Source organism: Lepidochelys kempii, chromosome 20, assembly GCF_965140265.1.
Source record: "Lepidochelys kempii isolate rLepKem1 chromosome 20, rLepKem1.hap2, whole genome shotgun sequence".
Taxonomy (NCBI): Eukaryota; Metazoa; Chordata; order Testudines; family Cheloniidae; genus Lepidochelys; species Lepidochelys kempii.
In genome coordinates this window covers 14,066,825-14,092,258 of record NC_133275.1, presented here as the reverse complement: position 1 = coordinate 14,092,258, position 25,434 = coordinate 14,066,825, and the positions used below count along the sequence as shown (strand labels likewise).

The following is a 25,434-nucleotide window of genomic DNA, read 5'->3' as shown; positions in this document are numbered from 1 at the left end:
GGTTTGCAAAGTGCTTGAATTTCTCAAGGAGAAAAAAAATCCAGTGATGGCTCATAGGTGTTTATATCCCAAGGCTGGAGTATGAAATGGGGTAAAGGCGGCATGCCCCAAGGTCAGTATATGCTGCCTTATCACTCGACAGAATCATGAAATGTGAGGTTAATATAACAGTATTTACAACTCTCTCATAAACATTGTATCCTTGGTAATGAAAAAGCAAAGTAATGTTTGTTGGGTTGCAGTAGGGATAATGCAGGGCCTGTGTACTTATATGTATATTTTGCTAACCTTTTACCTCAGTAGAACAAACATTTAAACATAGAGTCGTGTGACTGAAAGGAAACCTGACTCACTCTTCTAGCTCAGATCTACCTTGCATAGGACAGCCCAGGATTCAGTCACCAGTGCCCTGAAGGACCAAGGGAACTTGTGCATCCCCTGGGGCTGCAGTTGCTGCAGGATGGGGGTCTTGGTTTGGAGGAAGTGAACTTGGAGGAATGAACTCAGGAGATGTGGATTCTCAGATGATGTTGGGCAAGGCCCTTCCTTACCCTATGCTTCAGTGTCCCCATCTGTAAAATGGCAATAATGATACTGACTGACCTCCTTTGTAAAGCGCTTTGAGACCTGCTGGTGGAAAGTGCTATATAAGAGCTAGGTGTTGTTGTTATATAGCTCATAACCATGAAGACAAGAAATAAGTTTAAAAACTACCTTTCTGGGGAGCATCCCCTCTCAGAAAAGCTCCTTATCTCTTATCCTTATTTCAATTGTCTTCAGCTACTGTGTGCTGTTTTCAGTTATTTTCTGTAAAAGCCCTGGAAGCAAATCCAGCCCCACACTTAGTTTGCTGGAAGTCAAGGTTGCTTTCAGACATCCTCAGAACGCAATGAGACCAGGAGTAAGTGAACAAGGTGTGATAAATGAAGGGTGGGGGGTAGCCCCCGTTTATGAACACCCAGCCAGCCAGTTAGCTGTAACATTCCTCCTTGTCTGTTCTCTGCTTTACCTGTAACGGGTTAACAAGCCCGCAGGTAAAAGGAAAGGAGTGGGCACCTGACCACAAGAGCCAATGGGAAGTTAGAACTTTTTAAAATTGAGAAAGAAACTTTCCCTTTGTCTGTTCTCCGGAGAAGGAGACATGGAGCAGCAGTGTTGTGTAAGGCTTGAACCTGGTATGACATTTCATCTTCCATACCTAGAAGAAATTATTTGGACAGGGAATGTTTCGTTAGACACAGTCAGGTTTATTTTTTTATTTTGGCTTGGGGATCTCCTCTGTGCTAACCCCGATGCTATTGTTTGCTTGTAACCTTTAAGCTGAACCCCCCCAAAAGCTAGTTGGGTGCTTAATATTTGGAATTGCGCTTTTAAAATCTAGCAAAAGCCTAAGCTCTAGATATATTTTTTTCTTTTTAATTTTTTTTTTTTACCTTTTTTAAGAACAGGATTGGATTTTTGGTGTCCTAAGAGGTTTGTGCATGTTGTTTGATTAGCTGGTGGCAACAGCTAATTTCCTTTGTTTTCTTTCTCAGCTCTTCCCCGGAGGGGCATGAAAGGGCTTGAGGGTACCCCACAGGGAGGAATTCCCAAGTGTTCCTTCCTGGATCCAAGGGTTTTCTTTGGGGTTTTTTATTGTTGTTGTTGTTGTTGTTTTGTTTTGCATTTGGGTGGTGGCAGCGTTTACCAAGTCAAGGTCAGAGAAAAGCTGAAACCTTGGGAGTGTAATACAAGCTTGGAGTGGCCAGTATTAATTTTTAGAAGCCTTGCAGGCCCCCACCTTCCGCACTCGGAGTGACAGACTGGGGATTCAGCCTTGTCACACGGACATGAGCTTTGACACACGTTGGCTACATCTTCACTGACAAAACAGTTGTTTCTACAGGGGTAGGGTGACCAGACAGCAAATGTGAAAAATCGGGACGGGGGGTGAGGGGTAATAGGAGCCTATATGAGAGAGAGAGAGCCAAAAATCGGTACATGTGGTCACCCTGTACAGGGGTGATAGCTCTGTAAAGGGGGATTAGCCATTGGAATAAACTCCCAGGGGAAGTGGTGGATTCTCCATTTCTTGATGTTTAGAGATCCAGGCTGGAGGCCTTTCTGGAAGATGCTTTAGTCCAACGCAAGTTACTGGGCTCAATGCAGGGGTAGCTGAGTGACGTGGAAGGGCCTGTGGAGGTCAGACTGGATGATCTAATGCAGCGTCTCCCAAACTGTTTTGGCCACGGAGCACTTTTTAGTCTATTACCGAATACTTATAATATTATTCTGTAGTCGTTTGGTTTTCAAATAAAAAATTGCGTTATTTATGCTCAAATATATTTTATTTTATAAAACAAAGCAAAAATACAAATTTAAAATAACTTGAACTAACAATTTTGAACTGGAAAGTGCTTATAAAGTAGTACAAAAATGAAGGGCAAGAGTCATAATTAAACTCTAGATTCTTTCACGGAACACCTCTTCACCTCATGAGGAACACCAGTGTTCCACGGAGCACAGCTTGGGAAACGCTGATCTAATGGACTCTTCTGGCCTTAAATTCTCCGCATCTCAATATACAGCCCTAGTGGAGACGAGGGACAAGTAGTTTTTACCTCCATGTAACTTGCTGAGGTCAACACTAGACCCCCCCACACGCACACACTTCAGCTTGAGCTCACCTAGCTACATGGAAGTAGAAATTCCAGAGCCTTGTCTCCACTAGGGTTGTACTTGATCAGCGCTATGCCCGTTTTGCAGTGACGCCATAGCCCTAGAGGTCTACTGAAGCTCCAGAGCTGCTCCTTTGGCCCCCAAAGAGACTCACACTTGTATGTGCTGAGGCTCAGGGTCACTCACCGCCAGTGACCAGCGAGCACCATTATTAATATGGAGTTATGACTGCGTTCCAAGCTAGTTTTTTATTCTGTACCATAACTGGTGTCAATTTGCTAGTAGAGGTAAATTGATGAAAGATTAACAGTGTGTTAACTTCCTGCATGTTTAACTTTGAATTAGGTCTCAGAGCAACCTGGACTACTGTTTGTTTACACTCCCTAACTTCGCTTTCAGACACACACAAGGGAGCAGTCCCAGGCTGTGGGTGTCAGATGTTCACGGGGTGTAAAGTGGCGGGTTAGTTGGGCTTTTTCTGAAAATGACACTGTTCTGGATGGGCTCCCTGGGTGTGTGTTTGGCTCTGTGCAGTGGCTTCGTGTGATTGGCCCAGGTTCATCCAGTGCAGAGCCAATTCACGCTGGCTGGTGGGGGGAGGCTGGGCTTTCCCCTCCCGTGTCCGGCCAGCTGCAGAGGCCCTGAGCACCAGGCTGGGCTCCCTGCCCCCTCGCCAGAGAGACAAGGGCCCCTGGCTGGCACCAGCATAGCGCTGCGGCCTCTGCAGTCGCTATGGGGAGAGCTGCGGGGGGAGCAGGGAGGGGCAGCGGCACAGTGCCCCCCGGGTGGAACCGGGCAGACAAATCAGCTGCTGATACAAGAGCAGAGGTGGCTCCCGGGCCCTGCGGGCTGGAGCGTGAGCTGTGGCCCCTGCTCTCTGGAGCTGGCGGGCCGGGCTCTGCTGGCGCTGGAGCCAAGCGACGGCCCCGGGCTGCGGCCGCTCGGAGCCACACCCCGACCCGTGCGGACCCCCGGTAGGGGGCAATCGTGTCCCAGCCTGGAGCCCATCACCCACGGAGCCGAGCTGAGCCAAGCCGAGCCGAGCCCCTCCTCTGGCCCCGCCTGGCTATGAAGGCCGCTCCCGGAGCTTAGCCCGTGAGTCCCAGCGTCCGTGCCCGGCCCAGGTGAGCGGAGCGGCTGGTTCGTCCCCTGCCCGGGTCGGGCTCTGCATGGCCCAGCCCCCCCACTCGGTGTCAGCGGGGCTTCCCATGAGCCGGGATCCCGGCAGCAGCGTATGCCCCGGGCTGGGAGGGGGAGCCGGGGGCGGGGGGCAGGGCTCGGAGGGCTGCTGGCGGGGCGGCAGCGGAGGTGCCCCATAACTATTGAGGGCGCGGAGCGATGCAAAGGCTCTGGGGGCACGCAGCGGGGCTCAGGGCAGGCGCGCCGGGGACAAAGGCGTTTTGGTTTCCAGAGCGGCTTTGCACGCTGTGCTATGGAGTCTCAGCCGGGGAACGGTCTTGCAGGCAGCTGCTCCTGAGGTTACAGCCCACCGCGACGGGGAAGTCCCTCCTTGGCTGCACCAGACTTGTCAGGCTGTAGGACTCAAGGGAAAGGCTGCTGCAGCTGGTGTCCAGGGAGCTCTGGCAGGTAAGGAAGCCAGGGCCTGGGGAAGGCCGGCTTTGGGGTAGGTAGGCAGGCGGGGAGTGGCCGTTGTGCCCCCCAGGAGAGCCCAGCCCCAGGTGTGTGATGGGGGGAGACGGGCAGGAGCTGGAGGCGCCGGGAGTAAAAGCTTGAAGCCAGCTGTGTGCAGGAGGGTCCCGGAGAGGCTCTAGCTGGGCGGGAACCGCCCTGAGCCTGCAGGCAGCTGGGGCAAGGTCCAGCTCTGTGCGGCAGCCCTGAGCCAGTTCTGTGCAGGGGGGAAGGGCAGGAAAGGAGCCAGCTGCGCCAGGGAGGTGCTGGGCACGGAGGGCTAGAGCCAGCTGTATGCGGAGGGAGCAGGAGCCGGGAAGAGGTGCGAGCACTAGCCACTCTGCAGCATGGCCGAGGGAGCCAGCGCCCTGCTGCCAAGTGCCTTGCCCTGCCCGCCCAGGGGAAGCTCGCGGCAGTTTTGTAGAGCCCAGGCCTGTGTGAGGAGAGGGAGAAGTCGGCAGTGAGTCTCATACACCAGCCAGCCCCAGCCTGTGCCCTGGGGAAGAGCCAGTTGGCTCCGGTGGATATAAACCGTGGTAGAAGTCTTGGGGGGAGAGGGCGATATGTGACCCTGTGTGACCCCCCCCACACACACACGCACACGCTGCCTCTGGGGAGCAGAAAGGGCTATTGGCTGTGTGGGGGAGCCTGGGGGGTTAGGAGCAGGAAGGGTTATTGGCTGGCTAGGGGGGCTGGGTTCTCTCCTGGCTCACACATAAAATCATAGAAGATTAGGGTTGGAAGAGACCTCAGGAGGTCATCTAGTCCAACCCCCTGCTCAAAGCAGGACCAACCCCAACTAAATCATCCCAGCCAAGGCTTTGTCAAGCTGGGCCTTAAAAACCTTGAAGGAAGGAGATTCCACCATCTCCCTGGAGAACCCATTCCAGTGCTTTACCAACCCCCCAGTGAAATAGTGTTTCTTAATATCCAGCCTAGACCTCCGCCACTGCAACTTGAGACCATTGCTTCTTGTTCTGTCATCTGCTACCACTGAGAACAGCTGAGCTCCATCCTCTTTGGAATCCCCCTTCAGGTAGTTGAAGGCTGCTGTCAAATCCCCCCTCACTCTTCTCTTCTGCAGACTAAACAAGCCCAGTTCTCTCAGCCTCTCCGCGTAAGTCAGGTGCCCCAGCCCTCTAATCATTTTCATTGCCCTCCGCTGGACTCTCTCAAATTTGTCCACATCCTTCCTGAGGTGGAGGGCCCAAAACTGGAAGCAGTACTCCAGGTGTGGCCTCACCAGTGCCGAATAGAGGGGAATAATCACTTCCCTCAATCTGCTGGCAATGCTCCTACCAATATGCCGTCGGCCTTCTTGGCAACAAGGGCACACTGCTGACTCATATCCAGCTTCTCATCCACTGTAATCCCCAGGTCCTTTTCTGCAGAACTGCTGCTTAGCCAGTCGGTCCCCAGACTGTAGCGGTGCATGGGATTCCTCCTTCCTAAGTGCAGGACTCTGCATTTGTCCCTGTTGAACCTCCTCAGATTTCTTTTGGCCCAGTCCTCCAATTCGTCTAGGTCACTCTGGACCCTTCCCTACCCTCCAGTGTATCTACCTCTCAGCAGCTCAGTAACGTACATACAGCTTGTAACAAAGGGACCCAGTGGCAGTTCACCCCCGGTAACTGCCCAGTCTTTCCCCCCAGGATGCTGCCACTCACGGACTGGGTGCTGGAGCTGCTGAGCATGGAGCGGACCCCCTTCCGCGCCTACATCGTTTCCGCCCTGCTCCTTGCTCTGCTGGCCCTGCTCTTCCGCACCCTCCTGCAGCTTGGGAGATCCTGGCACCGCTACTATGTGACCTGCCAGCGGCTGCACTGCTTCCCGGAGCCCCCGCGTCGCAACTGGCTGCTGGGACACTTGGGGATGGTAGGTGTCATGTCCCGTGGGGGCGAGAAGGGGGTGAGTGTCTTTTCTCCCCTCTTACTCCTTGTTGCCACTGAGACATGGCTTGACCCCTGCTGGGAGGAGCCACCCTGGCTCACCCCAAGGGAGGGGCTGGTAGAATAGTCCCTGAGAGCGCTGGGGGCAGGTGACCCTGCTGGTTCAAGCCTCTCCCTCTCTCCCAGGTGAAGGGCTTTGGCCCCAGCTGGTGCTGGCAAGGGGAGCATGGCATGGCAGGTTGCTCAGGGCGCCGTGCTCGCTGCAGCTGCATGACACATGGGAATGGGGTTGGGACCGAGCAGGGGTAGGAGACGAGGGTCCTGGGACAGCTCCGCCAGGTTCTCAGCACGCGCCCTGTCTGGCACCAGAGTGAGCAGCATCTGAACTCAGTCAGACTTCCTGACCCAACGAGGCGGGCCTGAGCTGGAGGCAGAGGCATTAGCCACGCTGCTGCTCCCCCTCTGCTGTGGGTGGGGCCCTTCCTATGGCTGCTGGGTCTGATGCACCCCGGATACGGCAGGGCCCTGGGATCCACCTCTGGCACTGGATGGGGCAGGTGGGATGCCGGCCCACATGCAGAGTGAGACAGAGGTGCAAATGGCCTGCTCTGGGGAGCATCCCCCAAGATGGATGGGATGTGAGCACTGGGCCAGGAGTGAGGGTCTTGACAGATACACTTGGTGAGGCATTGCACACGGCAGTCCTGCCTCTGATCACAGGATCCGATTCTGCCCCTGCCTGGCATGCGCTGACTTGCTCAGGAGTCCCAGGTACGATTGGGTCCCTCCTATATTAACTCTGCCCCGTTCCTCCTGCAGTTCATACCTGGAGAGGAGGGGCTGAGCCTGGTGTCCCAAACAGTGGCTACATTCTCCCAGGTCTTTGTGACATGGATGGGGCCCTTCCTGCCAGTCCTGTGCCTGGTGCACCCTGATTTCCTCAAGCTGATCACAACAGCCTCAGGTACGCTGACTCCTGGGGGTGGTGGTGAGGCTCTGAGGGTATGTCCGTACAGCACGTAGACACCTGTAGCTGGCTCGGGCTCAGACTGTGGGTCTGTTACCCTGCAGTGTAGATATTCCAGCTGGGGCTGGAGCCTGGCCTCTGGGACCTCCTCCCTGTGGGATCCCAGATCTTGGGCTCCAGTTAAGCCCAAATGTCTATACCTCAGATTTACAGCCCTGAGTCCGAGTCAGCTGACATGGGCAGGTCACGGGTGTCTACGTGCACTATAGACACAACTTGTGGGGCCAGAGATGGGAGACACCAGCTGGGCCCCTCTAGCCCGTCCCCTGGGAACCTATGCAGGACTGGCCCCAGCAATCTGTTCTCCAGGGCCCTGGCCAGGCTAGCTGTGAACATCCCAAGGGACAGGGCTCCCAGCCAGTCCCTTACCCCCAGTAAGACATCATGACATCATGGTGGTATGAAGGCTTTCCTGACTTCCCCAGGGCAGGGCTGGGAGCCAGTCACCTGAGACCCTGCAGAGCAGCCTGACCAGAGCCCTGGGGAAGGCACCAGACAGGACAATCCGCCTGGGGAGCTAATGGCCGTCTCCCTGCAATAGCTCCTCGGAGTCCGCACTGTCCAGCCTGGGTTTCCCTCTGCTCCAGGTCAACCCCCCAGCCCCGTGGGTCACAACCCTCGTGTTCTCATACATAATCAGTGCAGGCCCCTTGGCTCAACTGACTCGCTCCTCTGCCCGGGTGAACCAATCCTTCCCTGCCACCTTGGCTGCTCTCCCCTGTGTTCTGCACTGTGTGGGCCCAGCAGCCTCTTCTGGCCTTGACCCCTGGGATTGGTTTACTATCCAGGGGGCCCAGAGCTGAATGCAGGGTGGGTCAGGCCAGGAGGGACCATTCTGCTCCTCTAATCTGACTGCCGGTGTCACACAAGGCAGAGACCCTCCCCAGAGCTCCCTTCAGCCAGCCCCAAGCTCCTGGCTGTGCTGGAGGGAGCGTTACAAAGGGACAGCCCATCTCCATGTAAAGACTCCCAGGGATGGCAAAGCCCCTGTGTCCCTGGGCCAGCTGTTCCTGTTAGGGGGCTTATTCCTTCACCCACTTACTTCCCTGGTCCTTCTCGCATGAACCGAGAGCAACAATACCCGAAATCCAAAGGTGCAAACAATTCGATGTTTATTGGGGTGAACTTCCAGCAAGCATGATTCCAGTTTCCTTCCTTAGTATCCTCCTTCCCAGCTCTGACACCACAGAGCCTTACACCTGTGTCCCTGTTCCCATTCCTGCCCTTAGCCAAACATTATTCCAATTTCCCCAGCCCCATTCCCTGTTCCCATTTCCCTCACCCACATGCCCACCCCCTCCCACCCACACCCACTCACTTCCTCATTGACTACAGATTATATAGTAAAACTTGAGTTCTGCTTAGCTATACCTTAACCAATCATTTTCCTGAAATTTAACTAACCAGTCCTAACATATTGTAAGATGATTATGTACCCAATTATATCCCACCACCTTAATTAGTTTACACCTAGCAAAATTACAAAAATACAAAAGACAGGAACAATCACAGAACCAGACAGAGATGATACAGACAAACAATAGCAAAGTGGGAACTATAATGACAAGACAATACAGAAATGAGGATTTCACATCCCAGCTATTGATAAGTGAGTTCTTGCCAGACAGGATGCTATCAAACTAAGTTTCCGTTTACATTTTCTAGGCACTTCCCTTTCTCTGGAGGTGATAGGAATACAATCCTGTCCTGATAGTGCCTAACAGCCCAATAGCACCTTATTTCAATGTGACTAGTTTGGAATGTGAGGATGTGACTGTTCGCTTCCCAGCTTATGGCTGCCTCTGCTGCTTAGCCAAAGGTCTTAGCTAAGAACAGGGCCTCAGACTGTCATAGTAAGAGAAGGCCCTTACACCAGCAGACAGTGATTTTGATTCTTTCTTTTATACCTCTATAATTAGCCAAGTGATAAGAATACACCTAAATTCTTAGGGGATAGGCCTTTACAGGCAGGCCTGAATATCTATATCCTAACAGTTCCCAGGGCTCGATCCCCTCCCTGTTTAACACCTGCACTGTGTTGTCAGTCTGAGTTCGTTCCCGCTGGATCTGACTCTGCCGCTGTCTGCTGGATGGCAGAGCCCCCTGCTCCCAGGCATCCCTGCCCATGGAGGGGCTGGTAGCAGGGATCTAGGCACCTCTTTTCCTGCCCTTGAAGAAATTAAATCCATTGGGCTCCTGTAGCCTCCCCCAGAGAGGCAGGTTTCCCAGAGCTTGAGGTGTTCTGGTGGCTCCTCCCAGACCCCTCCCCAGCTGTCGCTGTGCTATTTGAGGTGGGGGCACATTGGAGGGAGGGGCTATTGCCTCCCTGCTCCATTGTGGGACAGCTCTGCCCAGGCAGCCCCAGGAAGCTTCAGCCTGTCTCTGGGGCCGTGCTGCAGTGGAAACCTTGTCGGGCAGGCTGGGCTGTGCAGCTCTACAGAATCCCCTTTTCCCCCCCGGGCGGTTCTGGATCCCCCCTGGAGGACAGGCTGCCTTAGTCCAGCTCCTCCAGCTCCCTTGATGTGACTGCTCTTGCTGCAGGCCACTGTCTGCACCAGCTCACCCTGGGCAAAGGCCGTCAACGTGCTCTGTGCAGGGAGGCAGGGGAATAAAATGGGGCCATGTAGCTGCGGGGGCCAGGTGTTTGGGGGGTGGGGTCTTCCTTGTGCCCTAGTTTGTACCAATTCCTGTTTGGCTCTTGAGAGATTGTGTCATTTACTGCTTTGGGGAGTCCAGCCCAGCCCCTGCTACTCTCTGGATCCAGGGGCACCCAGAAGGCTGCCTGCTGCCATAGGGGGATGGGGCAGAGTCCCACTGGGGTGTGGGCGAGGAGTGCAGGAGCAGGCAGAACGCCTCCAGGTGTCCCAGCTCCGCCAGCGCAGGCCCCTCTCTGGTGAGCGAGTTGCTGGGGCTGTGCGCTGCAGGGGGACGCGCAATGAGCTGAAGCCAGACTCCGACGGAATCCAGCCCCCAGCCTGGTCGCTGCTCCCTGGCCTGGGGGCTCCTGCTCCAGCCTCTTCTGCCCCCTTGCGGAGGGGACATCTGTCCCCGTTAACGTACTGCTGCCACTCTTCCCAATTAGCCCTGCTCCAAGTGGCGCCTGGGCCCGCAGGGCCAAGGGCACGTGGCGCTACGCTGGGGCTTGTTTGCTCATCCCTGAACTGCTGCCCTGCAGGGTGGTTGAGAAGTGACTCTGGAAGTTTCACCAGGGCCCTAAGTCCAGAGCCAAAGCAACAAATAGAAATGCTGCCCCTCCCCGCCAGCCTAGCATCCAGCCCTACCCCGCCAGCCCTTTGTATGACTCGCTGTGCCCAGGAGCCCAGTGCAGTCTGCGGGAACTTTGTAAACAATCCCGTTGCTGATGCAGCAGCGGGAACAGAGTCCAGCTCCCTCCCCCAGTGCCAGGCGGGCTTGGCAGGACACAGAGAGGGGAGGTCTGGCCTTAGTCCTCAAAGCCAGCAGCTGGGTCTGAGCAATGAGCGTTGCTCCCTGGAGCAGAGTTGGATGTCACGGGGCCAGGAGAGAGGTGCTTCGGGGCTCAGGAGCCCTCAGTCTCCTGCTCAGCTCAGCTGGATGGCAGAGAAGCGCAGGGCGGGGATGCAGTGCTGGGGCTCTGTGAATGCATGTAGCCAGTTCATGCCAGGGCTGAGGGCTCATGCTCACTGCCCACTGAGCCCCCGGGTTCACCTCTGCACGGAGAATGGCTGGGAGCCGTGTTTGCAATAACACAGGGAGCCCCAAGTGGCCCCATCCAACCGACTGCCAGGTGAGGGCAGCCCTCCCTCCCCCATTAGAAAGGAAGCCAGAGGTGCTCTGAGAGCAGCCAGCAGTGGGTCTGCTTGGGGAGCTGCCGCTCCTGCAGTGGGCTGAGTCGGGCGCTGGGCCCAGCATGTCGCCCTGGCCGGAGACGTGGCCGGAGTCCCAGCTGGCCCGTGGCTAACCCCTGGCTCCTTGTTGTAGGGTCAGAACACGGAGGAGGGGATGCAGTGCGTAGATGAGCTCGTTGGGGGCTACAGCCACTCCTGCCTTTGGTGGTTTGGGCCCTGGTTTCCCATTCTCCGGCTCTTCCACCCAGAGGCCGATAAACCCGTGCTGCTGGAGTCAGGTAGTGAGGGTGGCCCCAGCCCCAGGAGTTTGTGTGTCCGTCCGTCTGTCTGTCCTGGGGCTCAGCAGGGGTTGGATTCCCAGCAGGCGCCTGGAGCTCTCGATGTTATGTGTGCTGCACCCGCCATGACGGGACCTCTAGGGACATGGGCCCAGTGGTGAGAGGGCAGCTGCTCCCTAGAAAAGCCCCCGGGCAGGAGGACTGGCTGCTGCGACCAGCCCTCCTCCACGTGGCTGAGGAGGAAGCTGCCTGGCTGTCGGGGCTGGGGGAAGGGATCAGGTCTCAGGCCGAGCTCAGCTCCGCAGGTGGCTGTTCATTGGGCTGCTTGTCTGGCTGGGTGCTGCCAACCCAGGGTCCTTAGTGAGTCCCCCTGGCCCCAGAGGAGTTAGGGCAGAGGCTGTAGCCATCCCTTGGCGTCCTGAGAGGAGCACGTCCCACTGGCTGAAGCCCAGCTGGAGCTGCCGTCAGGCTCTGGGCCAGTGACCCATGGGAGCAAAGGTTCATTGCAGCCCTGCCAGCATCCCTGGCTGGTGATAGGCGAGTGGGGGATCTGATAGCATCCAGCTGGCTCAGGGACACCTTCATCAACTCAGTCCATGGTCCCAAAGGGGGCACGGCAGGGCTGTGGGGTGAAGGGGACAATGAGGGAGGTGGTCCAGGGGAGAAACAGGTCAGGGAGAGTCATAAGGACCAAATGGCCGATATTCTTGCGGGGGCCTATGGGGAGCAGCAGAGAGTGTGAGGCTGATACTGTTGTGGGGGTGCATGGCCGTGAGGCTAGTGGGATGTTGGGGGTGGGGGAATCTGGAGAATGGTGCAGAGAGGGGGTGGTCCTGGGGCTAGTGGTGCAGGGGGGGCAGTTTCTGCCCCTTATTGTCTCTGGCTGACCCAGGGAGAGGAGCAGCTGTGGCCAGCTCAGTCTCAGAGAGCTGGGCCTGCCAAGCCACCTTTGCCCGTCTCCCGTGTCACCCACCCGAGTGCCAGCCATTCACACAGCCCTGCGAGGTAGGGAGTCACTGAGGTACAGAGGGGGCAGGGGACTCACACAGCATGTCCATGTAAGAGACAGGAATAGAACCCAGGAGTCCTGGCTCCCAGCCCCCTCCAGACCCTGCTGTAGCCACAGGATCCCCACTCTGCTCGCAGAGCCAGGGAATACAGCTAATAGGGAGTTTTAAGGATGCCAAGCTCTCTATTGTGAAGGCCCCACGTGACTGCCAAGCTCACGCAGTCCGTGGGTCACAGGCACTGCCCCAGGAGGAGTCTCTGTCGCGCTGCAGGCCCAGCCCAGGCTGCGGATGCTGCTTGTGCCCCGTGTCCTCCTACCTGTCTGTGACTCGCTCAGAGCAAGCCTGCTCTGCGTGAGGGGCCTGGTGGTTCAGCACCTGGTCCCTGTCGTGTGGCTCCTTCACGCTGTTCACTGAGCCTGTCCCGTTGCCCCAGCAGCCACCCTCCTGGCTCCTAGGGTAGAGCCTGGAGCAGGGTGTCCAGCAGGGTTCTGCCTTGTCTGATGGGGGCTGCTTTCACAGGGTGATGCGCCAAGGCTCCTTAGGAAACAGCCTGTGGAGCAGGTGGGCACTGGACAGACCCACATTCCTGCAGCTGCCCCTTTCCAGACCAAAAGGGGGCCCAGTGGAGCTGCAGCTCCAGCCGGGGCTCTGATAACAGTAGTCCTGCACTCCTTCCCTGTGTCCTAAACCGTGTATGTGTGTGTGAGCGCTAACGCCAGGGTGCACCCCATTACCGCCCCCAGTGCCGTGTGTGTCTGAGCACTAACACCGGGGTGCGCCCATCTCTGTTCCACTCTGCCGTGTGTGTGTCTCAGCACTAAACCCCAGGTGTGCCGCATCTCTGCACCCCCGAGCCATGTGTGTCTCAGCACTAACCCCTGGGCCTGCCCGTCTCTGGTCTCCCCCACAGTTGCCATCGCACCCAAGGACTACCTGTTCTACGGCTTCCTGAAGCCCTGGCTAGGTGAGTGCCCTTTCTTCTGGGCTTGGATCTGTTGTGCTTGGTGTCATGGGGCCCGGACCCCAGGGGAGGGGCTTGTGGGGAATGGAGGGTGTGATGTTCCCCTCTGGTGTTATCTGGACCGATGATCAGCTAGGTCACTCCAATCCTTGACTCTGGGAGCCAGCCTTACCCTGCTCTTCTGTGAGAACCCCCACTCTGGGGCTGTTCACACACAGCCCCTGGCATGTAAGCTGCTCCTTGGTCTGTGCAGTCGAATGACACTAGCCAATATCTCTGGTCCCAGACACAACCCTAGGAACCTCCGTCTTGCAGTGTCCAGTTATGCCCGCTGCAAGCTTATGAGATTTCATCAATTTAACAAAGAAATTGATATTTACCAGGCTTGTTCTCCCAAGGGGAGTCTCTGACACACTTCAAACCAAATGCACTGCGTCAGGTAGAATAAACAAAGAGATTTATTGACTACAAAGATAGATTTAAGTGATTTATAAGTCAAAGCAAAACAAGTCGGATTTGGTCAAACAAAATGAAAGCAAAACACATTCTAAGCTGATCTTAACACTTTTATTGTCCTTACAAATTTAGATGCTTCTCACCACAGGCTAGCTGGTTGTCCTTCAGCCAGGCTCTCCCCTTTGATCAGCGCTTCAGTGGCTTGGTGAGGTCTGTAGATGGAGGTGGAAGAGAGAAGAAGACCATGGCAAATGTCTCTCCCTTTTATCATGTTCTTTCTTCCCTCTTGGCTGTGTCCCCCCACCCTGACCTTTCGGGGTCAGGTGAGCATTACCTCATCGCAGTCCCTGACTGACCAAGGGAAGGGGAGTGACTCACCAAGTTCCTACACCAAAGGCTCTTAAGCAAAGTAAGCTATCATGGGATAAGAGGGAAGGTCCTTTCTGGATCAGTAACTGGTTAAAAGACTGGAAACAAAGGGTGGGAATAAATGGTCAGTTTTCAGAATGGAGAGAGGTAATAGTGGTGTCCCCCAGGGGTCTGTACTGGGACTAGTCCCATTCAACATATTCATAAATGATCTGGAAAAGTGGGTAAAGAGGTGACGACAAAATTTACAGATGATACAAAACCGCTCAGGATAAGTCCAAAGCAGACTGCAAAGAGTTTCAAAAGAATCTCTCCAAACTGGGTGACTGGGCAACAAAATGGCCGATGAAATTCAATGCTGATAAATGCAAAGTAACGCACATTGGAAAACATAATCCCAACTATACATAAATAATGATGGGGCCTGAATCAGCTGATAACACTCAAGAAAGAGATCTTGGAGTCATTGTGGATAGTTATCTGAAAACATTCACTCAATGTGCTGCGGCAGTCAAAGAAGCGAACTGAATGTTGGGAACCATTAGAAAAGGGAGAGATAATAATGCAGAAAAATATCATATTGCCTCTATATAAATGCATGGTACCCCCACATCTTGAATACTGCATGCAGGTGTGGTTGCTCCATCTCAAAAAAGATATATTGGACGTGGAAAAGGTTCATAAAAGGGCAACAAAAATGACTAGGGGTATGGAACAGGTTCCATATGAGGAAAGATTAAAAATGACGGGGATTTTTCAGCTTGGAAAAGAGACGACAAAGGAGGGATATGGCCACTGTTGGCAGACAGGAGACTGGGCTGGATGGACCATTGAGCTGATCCAGTCTGTCCATTCTTATGTCAGTGTGGAGCTGGAGCTACTCGTGCCATAGCCGTGAGCGCCAGCACATGGGTGTGCCCAGGATCACACACACGCCGTCACATGCGCACGTACCTCTATGTGCATACCACCACGCACCTGCACGTACACACACGCATGCCCCTGCATGTTCATGCCCACACGTGCCCCCACAAACACACACACACATGCTTCACTCACACCCCCACCCATGCACGCATTGCACACGTGCACGCACTCTCGTGCTGCCCAACATGCACCAGGGAGGTTGATTCTCGCTGAGCACCCCAGCTGGCTGCGACTCAGCGGGCTGCAGGGGGCCTGGGCTGCGGGATCTCTGCCAGGGCTCTGAGCTGAGTGCCTGTCATCTCAGGGGACGGTTTGCTGCTGAGCAATGGTCCGAAATGGGTCGGCACCGGCGCATGCTGACGCCAGCCTTCCACTTCGACATCCTGAAGCCCTACATGAAGATCTTCAACCAGAGCACTGACATCATACATGTGAGTAACCCCCTCCCGTCATGGCACCAAATCTATGCCTGTGCCTCTGGCCCCTCCCACGGCACACACTGCCCTGGCACCCGCCAGCCTGCCCGGGACCCTCCCCCATGGCACACGCTGCCCTGGCACCCGCCAGCCTGCCCGGGACCCTCCCGCATGGCACACGCTGCCCTGGCACCCGCCAGCCTGCCCGTGGACCCTCCCCCCCACGGCACACGCTGCCCTGGCACCTGCCAGCCTGCCCGTGGACCCTCCCCCCCACGGCACACACTGCCCTGGCACCCTTCAATTCCCAGCCTGCCCGTGATCCTCCCCCCATGGCACACACTGCCCTGGCACCTGCCAGCCTGCCCGTGACCCTCCCCCCATGGCACACGCTGCACTAGTGCCTTCCTCCCTTGGCATATGTGGAACCAGCAGCCTGCCCTCCCCATGCCTCCCCCACGCCCTATGCAGTATGCTGTACCATCACTACGCAGTGCTTCTGGCCCTGCACCGCCCCCCGGGCATATACTGCACCGATACCCTGCCCATCCACCCGCCTGCCCACTGCTCTTTCACCTGCCCCCACCACATGCCCAGCCCTGTCACTGCACCAGTCCACTAGCCTCCTCCCCTGTCTGCTTGCCTGTCTCTGACGCTGGCCCACCCGCATTGCATGGGCACTGGGCTCCGCAGTGCTGTCCCTGCAGGCAGCTGCTCGGGGGCTGTTGTTCCCCCACAGGCCAAGTGGCGCCGGCTGGTGGCGTCAGGCTCCACCTCCCTGGACATGTTTGGTCAGATCAGCCTCATGACCCTGGACAGTTTGCAGAAATGCGTCTTTGGCTGCAACAGCAACTGCCAGGAGTGAGTGACGCGGGGGCAGCTCCCCCAGCAGGGCCCCGCGCTGACCCGAGGGTGGGAGCCCCCTCACTGGGGGAGGTCAGAGTGGGGCGAATGGGCTGCAGGGTCCCTCCCTCCCTTCCTGGCCTGGCCCCAGTGAGCCTGGCCGGATTCACGGAATGGGTCCCTGAACTGGAGATCCCAGGGCGGGGAGGGCGTTACTGCAGGCCTGGGCAGGGGCTCTCCAGTGGGGTGTCTGGAGGCGTTGGGGGGTTGCTATAGTGGCTGCGCCAGGCCCGGGTCAGCACTGGGGGTGGAGCTCCTGCAGCTCACTGCGCGGAGGCTGGTGCTTGGTGCTTGCACTCGCAGGTCTGTCTGCTAACGCCTGTGGGGTCGGCATGGCTGTGCTGTGACTCTTGGGGGATGATCCTGCTGTTGCATGCCTCTCGCTGCCAGGAAGCTCCTCGCCTCAGTCCCATCACCCCAGAACCCTCCTTCCCCCAGTTTGTACGTGTACTGCAGGGCCCTCGTCGGCAGCTTGTACCTGTTTTACTGCACTGGTGCACATACAGACATGAGTATAATTCTTGAGGTTCAGATTTATAGCCGAGATGGAGAGCTTTGCAGAGGCAAAGAGTTCTTTCAGAAATAGTCCATTGGTTATAGTCCAGTGTTTATATTCAGGGCGGTCCAGTCAGAACTGGGATCTCAGTCCTTGTGGCTTAGGCTTCCCCTGCATGAAGCCTCAAGCAGATCTGAGATAAACAGGATCAGGACCCAAGGGTCTTTTTGTACAACTCCAGGCCTTCTTTGACAGGTTGGAGTCCTTAGACCAACAATAGGCAATCGGGGCGACTCTGAAGTAGGTCCATCACCGGTAATTAGCTACACGAAGTAACACAAGGCAGTTGCCGGTTTTTCCACCAGTCGCAGATGATTGGCTGTACATTTCAAAGAGAGAGGAATACAGCGACGATATCCTGCGTTTACAGTTCATTGATGTTCTTTTGATCTCTGAATTAACCGAATACAGCATGGACAGGGACTGTTTGATTACATTGTTGACCTCTGCTAGTATGTACGTAAATACCCAAAACCACAAACGTGATCTCCCCGTATGTTTTTAAGGGTTGAATCTGAGTCATTTGTCCTGCAGGATGCTTAACCCTTTCTGGTCATTTGTCACCGTCCCACACTGGCTGAGCCGCAGCAGCAGCCAGAGGCACCCAAGCTTGGTCCCTTCCTCGCCGGCCCGGCCCGGAGATCCCGTGGCTGGGAGATCACGCCATCGCTCTGTGGCGAGGCCCAGCCCGCCGGGATCCCCCAGCTCTGATCAGGGGGCCCCCGCCCCGGCCTGTCAGGCACATGCTGGCCTGTTGTGTTGCAGGACACCCAGTGACTACATCGCAGCCATCCTGGAACTCAGCTCCCTGGTGGTGGGACGCCAGCACCGCCTGCTCCTGCACTGCGACTTCCTGTACCGCCTGTCACCCGACGGGCGGCGCTTCCGGCGCGCCTGCGACACCGTGCACCGCTTCACGGCCGACGTGGTGCAGCGGCGCCACCAGGCCCTGAGCCACCAGGGCAGGGAGGCCTGGCTCAAATCCAAGCAGGGCAGGACGGTGGACTTCATTGACATCCTGCTCCTGACCAAGGTAACGTGGTGGGGGGGCCTGCCCCGTGGGGGTGGGAGGAGGTCACGGATGTCCTGCGATTGGCCAAGAGGACATGGGGGGGCCTGCCCCGTGGGGGTGGGCGGAGGTCACGGATCTCCTACGATTGCCAAGGGGACATGGGGGGCCTGCCCCGTGGGGGTGGGCAGAGGTCACGGATCTCCTACGATTGCCAAGGGGACATGGGGGGCCTGCCCCGTGGGGGTGGGCAGAGGTCACGGATCTCCTGCGATTGGCCAAGGGGACATGGGGGGCCTGCCCCGTGGGGGTGGGGGGAGGTCACGGATGTCCTGAGATTGGCCAAGAGGACATGGGGGGGCCTGCCCTGTGGGGGTGGGCGGAGGTCACGGATCTCCTGCGATTGGCCAAGGGGACATGGGGGGCCTGCCCCGTGGGGGTGGGGGGAGGTCACGGATGTCCTGCGATTGGCCAAGGGGACATGGGGGGGCCTGCCCCGTGGGGGTGGGGGGAGGTCACGGATGTCCTGCGATTGGCCAAGGGGACATGGGGGGGCCTGCCCCATGGGGGTGGGCGGAGGTCACGGATGTCCTGCGATTGGCCAAGGGGACACAGTGGGAGATCCTGCCCTCGGGAGTGTGGGGGTTCGTTGACGTCCAGGGCAGGGCCTGGAGTTCCCATTTGGCACTGCCAGAGAGTCCTGGGGAGCCAGGTGGAAGGTGCTGTGTGATGTCCGTCACACCGGGACTTGCCCCCCGGCCCAGCTCTCTGGGGCGGCCCAGCCAGAGCTGCCTTCCCGGCATGCTCAGCGTGGAGCGATATGAACTGCACTTGGCGACATGAGGCTGGCACCTCTGGGGAGCTCTAACGCCAGAGCCAGGCTGGGCATGGGGGAAGGGGGGAGCCCACCTTGGGGCCTGGGGCTGTGGGGCAGGGCAGGGACTGCCTCTTTCCCCGGGCTGGGTGGAGGGGAGATGGCCAAGCTCACTCCACCCCAAGATGTCCCATCCTCCCAGGCTCTGAAGTGGGGGAGGCGTGGGCCGGTGGGGCTGGGGTCCCTGAGTCACGGGGAGCCAGGTTACCCATCCAGCAGTGTGTGCTTTGTGCAGGATGAGGACGGCCAGGACCTGTCAGACGATGACATCGCAGCTGAGGCCGACACCTTCATGTTTGAGGGTGAGGAGCCCCCCTGGAGAGGAGGTGGGGGGGCTCGCCTGCTGACCTCACCGCCTCATGTGGGAGGACGGGGTCTCTGCGGATGACATGGCTCTGGGGGGAGGGCAGGAGAGCTGGGTTCAGTCCCTGGCTCTGAGTGAGCTGGGTGTGCCTTTCCATGAAATGGGGCTCAGACAGATCTGCCCCTGGGCACTGCCAGACAGTCCCAGCAACGGAGGAGGTGGTGGTAGGGGAGACAGATGCTCAGAGTCACCCCATTTGCCCCGCAGGCACGAGGGGCCTGGAGTTCCCAGCTGGCACTGCCAGAGAGTCACGGGGAGCAAGGCCCCGGAGGAGGTGCTGGCAGGGGGTGGCTCCCTCCAGCCCCGGACTCTCCACGGTCCCTCTCTGCCCCCGGCGGCTCTCACGCTGCGCTGGCCTCTCTCTCTGCAGGCCACGACACCACAGCCAGCGGCCTCTCCTGGGTGCTGTATAACCTGGCCTGTCACCCCGAGTACCAGGAGCGCTGCCGGGAGGAGATCAAGGACTTACTGCGGGACAAGGAGTCGGAGGAGGTTAAATGGTGAGATGGCTGCTTCAGCTGCAGTGCTGACCCCCAGCACCCCCACTTCCACGCCCTGTAGTTCCAGCACAGCCCCCACCCCACCTGTGAGGGTTAGCCCAGCCGCTGCCCTCCCCTCCCCTCCCCACCAGTCTATGCCTAGCACTGGGGTCCCTTCACCTCTGCCAGCCCCACAAGCTGGAGGGCTTCCCCTGCAAGATGGGCCTAGGCTGCTCCACAGTGCCCGAGGGCCCTGCTGCTCTGGGTTTTGCATGTCCCCCCTGGATGCCCAAGGACCCTGCCACTCAGATGTGCATGCTCCCCCCCCCACCTCGTCACGGTGTTGTTTGTCCCCTCAGTGCCAGCTCCATGCCTATGCGAGTCTGTCCCAGCCCCATTGCCTGGCTCATGGGCTCACACTGGGTCCCCCATGCATCCACCTCTGGGGCCAGCGCTAAGCTCTGCTCTCTGCAGGGAGGACCTGTCCTGGGTGCCCTTCTCCACCATGTGCGTCAAGGAGAGTCTGAGCCTGCACCCGCCCGTCACGGCCATGTCCCGGCTCTGCACCGAGGACATCAAACTGCCCGACGGACGTGTCCTACCCAAAGGTACCAGCCTTCTTCCCTGCCCCCCAGCCAGGGGCATGGCACCGGAACTGGGCCCATAACCCCTGTGGTGCACAACCCCTCCCCTCCTTCTCCCTTTCCTCTCTCTAATGAGGCAGTTTCCTCTCTGGCAGGGAACATCTGTCTGATCAGTATCTATGGGACGCATCACAATCCTGCTGTCAGGCCGGAGACCCAGGTACCACTGGTCACTCTGTTCTGCCCCTTTGGCTCTACTCCACCCCACGGCCACCTCCAGCGTGGCACCAAGGGGTGCTGTGCTGCAGAGAGTGGGATTGCGGGGCTCGGTAGGGGCACTGTCCCCTCGGAGTCATTGCTGACCCAATGCCCCAGCGTGGCACCAGGGGGTGCTGAAGCGCCGTCAAAGTAGCAGCTTCCTATGCCCAGTGACCCTCCCCAGAGAGGAAGCTCCTCCTCCCCCCCCAGCTCGCCTAGAGGGGAGTGAGGGTCGCACCCCCATTCACACTGGGTGGGGATGGGTCACTGAGTGCTGGGTGGAGGCAGAACCATCCCCGCTGCCAGCGCATGGCCCCAGTCAGAAGCTCACTCTTGGGGAGCCTGGTGCCCAAGCTGCACCCGGGGAGGGGCTGCCTTTGCTCCCCCTTGGCTCAGGGACCAGCCCCACACCCCACCCTTCGCCCTCGCTCCCCTCACCGTGCCTTGTGCTTGCTGCTCCAGGTCTATAACCCACACCGCTTCGACCCAGAGAACTCCAAGAACCAGCCCCCACTGGCCTTCATGCCCTTCTCTGCTGGACCCAGGTAACCTGCCTGCCGGGCTCAGAGCCCCTCGCCGCACGAACTGCCCCCTCCCCCACCCCCGGCTGCCCACCAGCAAGCGGCTCCCTGGCTGCAGTGAAGCATTGTGGGACAGGCAGGAGGTGGCCTCTGGTCAGTGCTGGGGCCAGCTGTTATTGCTGAGGATCTGTCCCTTCTCCCACAGGGGGGTGGGCTCCCCCCAGCATCTGTCTGTCCCTGCTCCCCCATCCCTGCCCTCACAGGGGGTGTGGCTTCCAGGCGAAGAGCACTGGCTGACACCCCTGGCTTTCTCGCAGGAACTGCATCGGGCAGAACTTCGCCGTGGCAGAGATGAAGGTGGTGCTGGTGCTGACCCTGCTGCCTTCGCCCTGCGGCTGGACCAGAGCAGGCCCGTGCGGCGCAAGCCCGAGCTGATCCTGCGCAGCGAGAACGGGCTGTGGCTGCACCTGGAGCCGCTGGGGCCCAGCCGTGAGGGCCGGTCCCCCGCACCGCGCTCCTAGGGCCGTGCGCTCCCGCCCGCTGCAGGGATCCAGCCTGCTCCGCACAGCTCAGGGGCCTGCCGAGTGGAGGACCAGGTGGGGATCATGGTGGGGCCAGCTCTCTCCTCTAATCTAGACCAGCCCTCTGTACCAAAGGAGGCGCTGTGGGGTCCGGGCATGGGGCCCCTCAGGTGCTGCAGGCTCCTTTCAGACACCAGCTGCTTAGCCCTCCCCCACCTGCCCCTGGGAGGCAGGGTGACAAGTGCCTCTCCCCAGCCCCGCTGGATGCCCACGGCCACCTGGTGACTCAATGTCAGAGCTAGAAATGGAGCCAAGCAGCCTGGCTCCCGGCGCTGCCCACTCACAGCCTGGGCGACCCCTTGGCCTGCGTTCCCTGCCCCCACTGGCCAGAGGCAGGGTGCCAAGCTGTCTGGCCACTAGTCTAGGATGTGGGAGACCCATGTTCAATTCCCCGCTCTGCCACAGGCTCCCTGAGTGGCCTTGGGAAAGTCACTCAGCCTCTGGCCCTCAACTCCCATCAGTGCAATGGGGCTAATGGCCCTGCCCACAGGGGATGAGGGTAAATGCAGTTGGGGGGTGAAGTGCCACATACTTATGGTGGGGCATCTAAGAACACGTGGTCAATAACCCTAAATGCTATGGGCTTGTTAGTGGATCAGCCCACCTGTGCCCCGATGCTGCTGTCTGTAGCTGAGGGTCTGGTCTGTCTCTCACTCCTCTTCCCCGGAGGGTAGGCATCTTTCCTCCTGCTCTGTCCTGCTCCCCCCACTCCTGCACTCATCAATCCACCTGCCTGGCCTGGGGCATGAACAGCTGAGAGGCCTGCAGGCACGTGGCTCAGTGCTCTGGCCGATCTTCCTGAGGGGCCCCCAGTGCCCCAGGTGAGCGCTGGCAAAGGCCATTTCTCACTCTGCTGCAGGTGGCTTTGGGGTGGGGCAGCGATCCAGGGGGCAGCTGCCCAGCAATCGCAACTTGCTGTCTGCAGTCACCTGCGGGAGTTGGGGCAGGGAAGCCTTTGTTACTCATGCACATGTACAATTCCCCATTGTGTGTGTGTATCGCCAGACCGTGCCCGGGAGGGCTGGCTGCAGACCCAGCAGGGACCCACTCCCTCCCACAGGGAACTCATGGCTCAAAGAGACAAACAATGGTTGAGAGAGTGAGCAGGGGGCCATATGTGGCCGCTGGGGCAGATGGACCTGGAGCTGCGGGACAGTTGGTTTCATGATATTTCTAAGTTGGTTCCGGAGCATGGTGAAGTCCAAGGCCCCTGCTGCAGGGTCAAGGCCACGAGGCTTTGGGATCTGGCCTCGGGGTTTCAGGATCTGGCCCTGGAATCTGGCCACTGAGCTTTGGGTTCTGTCCACCGGCCACGTGGCGGCAGGCTCCAGCCCCAGCCCCCCCCCACCCCTCCCGCCATCTCCCCAGTCCCCACTGCCTCCTTGAGCCCCAGACTTCAACCGCGTGCTCCATTCCTTGGCCACAGGGCTTCAGGCCCCAGGATCTGGCCACGGGTCTTCTGGCTCTGGTCCCCAGCTGTGAGGCAGCAAGTGCCAGCCCCAGGCTCACCAACCCCCCTTTGCCCAAGCCCACTCTGCGTCCTCCAGCCCCGGGTTTTTGGGCTCTCTGGCTCTGGCTCCTGACCATGCAGCAGCGGGTGCAGGCCCCCAGCTCCCCCCTCTCCACCATCAACTCTGGCCCCTGCTGCCATTCCCACCCCCACAGTCCCACATTGCCTCCACCAGCTCTCTATTCATTCCCCCCAGTGCCCCGGGCCCCCACTGCCTCCATATCCACCTCCCCATACAGGGTTTAATTTGTCTCCGGGCTTGCCAGGGCTGTGTAACTGCTGTGAAAAGTGATATTTGTATGTTTGGTAATGTCACTTTTCACAGCAGACTTAGTAGCTAGCTGGGAGGCTGTGAAAAGTATATTAACATACAAGTATCACTTTTCACGGCAGCAGATTTACTAGCTCACAAGGCTAAAAATAACCAAAGCAACCAAAAAAGCAAAAGAAACTACAATAAAAAAGACAAGAACATGCAAAGCACGTTTGTTTGCGTTTCTATTCTGTTTAGGGCCAGTAAAGAATAGAGAAAACTGTACTTTATTTTTATTATTCAGTCTGCAAAAAAACCCCAAACCCTACGTAAATAAATTACACTAATTTGGACGTGTGTGTATGTGCGTATTTGTTTATTTTTTTCTTAAAGTTAATTAAGTATTTTAGGAACAAGTGTCAGAGTGGCCACCAGCAAGAGTCACTGCTGCTGGCGAGGGGCCCCTGCGTAACGGTCAGGCTTAAGAAAACTGGGGGAGATGAAAGAACTGCTTGTTGACCTGTGAACGACTGATTCTTGTAACATCGGTGTTGTCCAAAGTCGCAGTGAACACCTTTGTGTAGTGATATCTAGCTGTATTCATATTCTATGTGGAAAAATTGAGTAGTTTATTTAGACATCATGGGCTGGTTTGCTTCATTAATAATGCGTTGTGTAAAGAGTGAATGGAATCTTTGTATTAATACATTTTGATACATTTGTGTTTGAATGGGGTGGGGGCCCAAATGTTCTTTGTGCCCAGGGCCTCAATAAATTTTAACCCACCTCTGCCTGCTGTGACCTCTAGGCTAGCGCCCAGTCACTGGCAGGGAAACTCTGGGCAACTGAGCGGGGCGAGGGGCAGCAAGGGCCCAGGTCTCAGTGCCCAGTTCTGTGTGTTATCACCACCCCCTTGTAACAAAGCAGCCTTTGACGGGACACTACTGAGAGTATCAATTCAGGACAAATTGCTTAGAGCAGGGCCGTCACAGCCCAAGGCTGGGGGTCCTTTACTACTAAGGCCCACGAAACCAGCCAAACGGAGAGGACTTCAGTTTTATCCCACTGGCTAACCAGAAGTCAGACAGTCCAGTTTCCCAGTATTACCACCAGCACCGCTCCTTATGGGGATGAATGGTTATGAAAACCAATACCCCAGTAACAGGAAAAAGGTTATCCCGATCCCAAGGGACCAAGCCCCAGACCCAGGTCAATGTACCAGTCAGATCTTACCCACAAATCATGAATCTAAAGGTTTAGAATCTAAAGGTTTATTCATAAAAAGAAAGAAATATAGATGAGAGTTAAAATTGGTCAAATGGAATCAAATACATACAACAATTGCAAAGTTCTTAGTTCAGGCTTGATAGGATTACTGCTGATTTAAACCAATCAAGTCTCTGGACTACAGACATCCCAGCTTGGATGGGTTGTTCTGTCCTTTGTTCAGAGCTTCAGGTTCAAGCACAGTTCCTCCAGAGGTCAGAAGCAGGACTGAAGACAAAATGGAGGGGTTTCCAGGGCCTTTTATATCCTCTGCCATGTGGAAGGACCCATTTGTTCTTTCTGTGGAAAATCACAGCAACAAGATGGAGTTTGGAGTCATGTGGGCAAGTACATGTCCATGCATGACTCAGTTTGCCGGCGGCAGCCATTGCTCACATGCTACCTTGAACGTTCCCAGGAAGGCTCCTCAGATGTGGATTGGAGTCTCCCAAGGTCCATTGTCAGTTAAGTGTTTCCTGATTGGACACTTACGCAGAACAGTCCTTTCTCAAGAAGCCGACTGAATGCTTCACTGATGCTACTTAGAATCAAATACATTGAGATACAAGTACATAACCAATATTCATAACTTCAAATACAAAAATGATACACACATACAGACAGCATAATCATAACCAGCAAATTACAGCCTTTTCATAGACACCTTACTAGACCTCTGTACAAGATTTGGTGCAACTATAGGACCTTGGTTGCAACAATGATCTATACTGTCACAGTTCATGTCAATAACGTCACACCCCTCGTCTTCTCTGCCTGCTGGGTGTGACAGCAGCATCCATATGGAGTAATGCCATCTGCAGCAAGGAAC

The 25,434-nt window shown here is 57.0% G+C and overlaps 1 protein-coding gene across 1 annotated transcript; it reads left to right on the top strand.

Annotated features, from left to right (window-relative positions):
• Positions 1-4,520: 4,520 nt before the first annotated feature.
• LOC140900798 (ultra-long-chain fatty acid omega-hydroxylase-like) lies at positions 4,521-24,047 on the top strand. Its single transcript, XM_073318634.1, is given in 15 exon segments — positions 4,521-4,747; positions 5,940-6,162; positions 6,996-7,140; positions 13,229-13,282; positions 15,336-15,368; positions 15,371-15,462; positions 16,187-16,308; positions 17,672-17,939; positions 19,025-19,091; positions 19,524-19,653; positions 20,107-20,240; positions 20,372-20,436; positions 20,937-21,019; positions 21,313-21,374; positions 21,377-24,047. Coding segments are annotated over 15 exon segments (1,731 nt in total). The 5' UTR covers positions 4,521-4,634; the 3' UTR covers positions 21,517-24,047.
• The last annotated feature ends 1,387 nt before the right edge of the window (positions 24,048-25,434 follow it).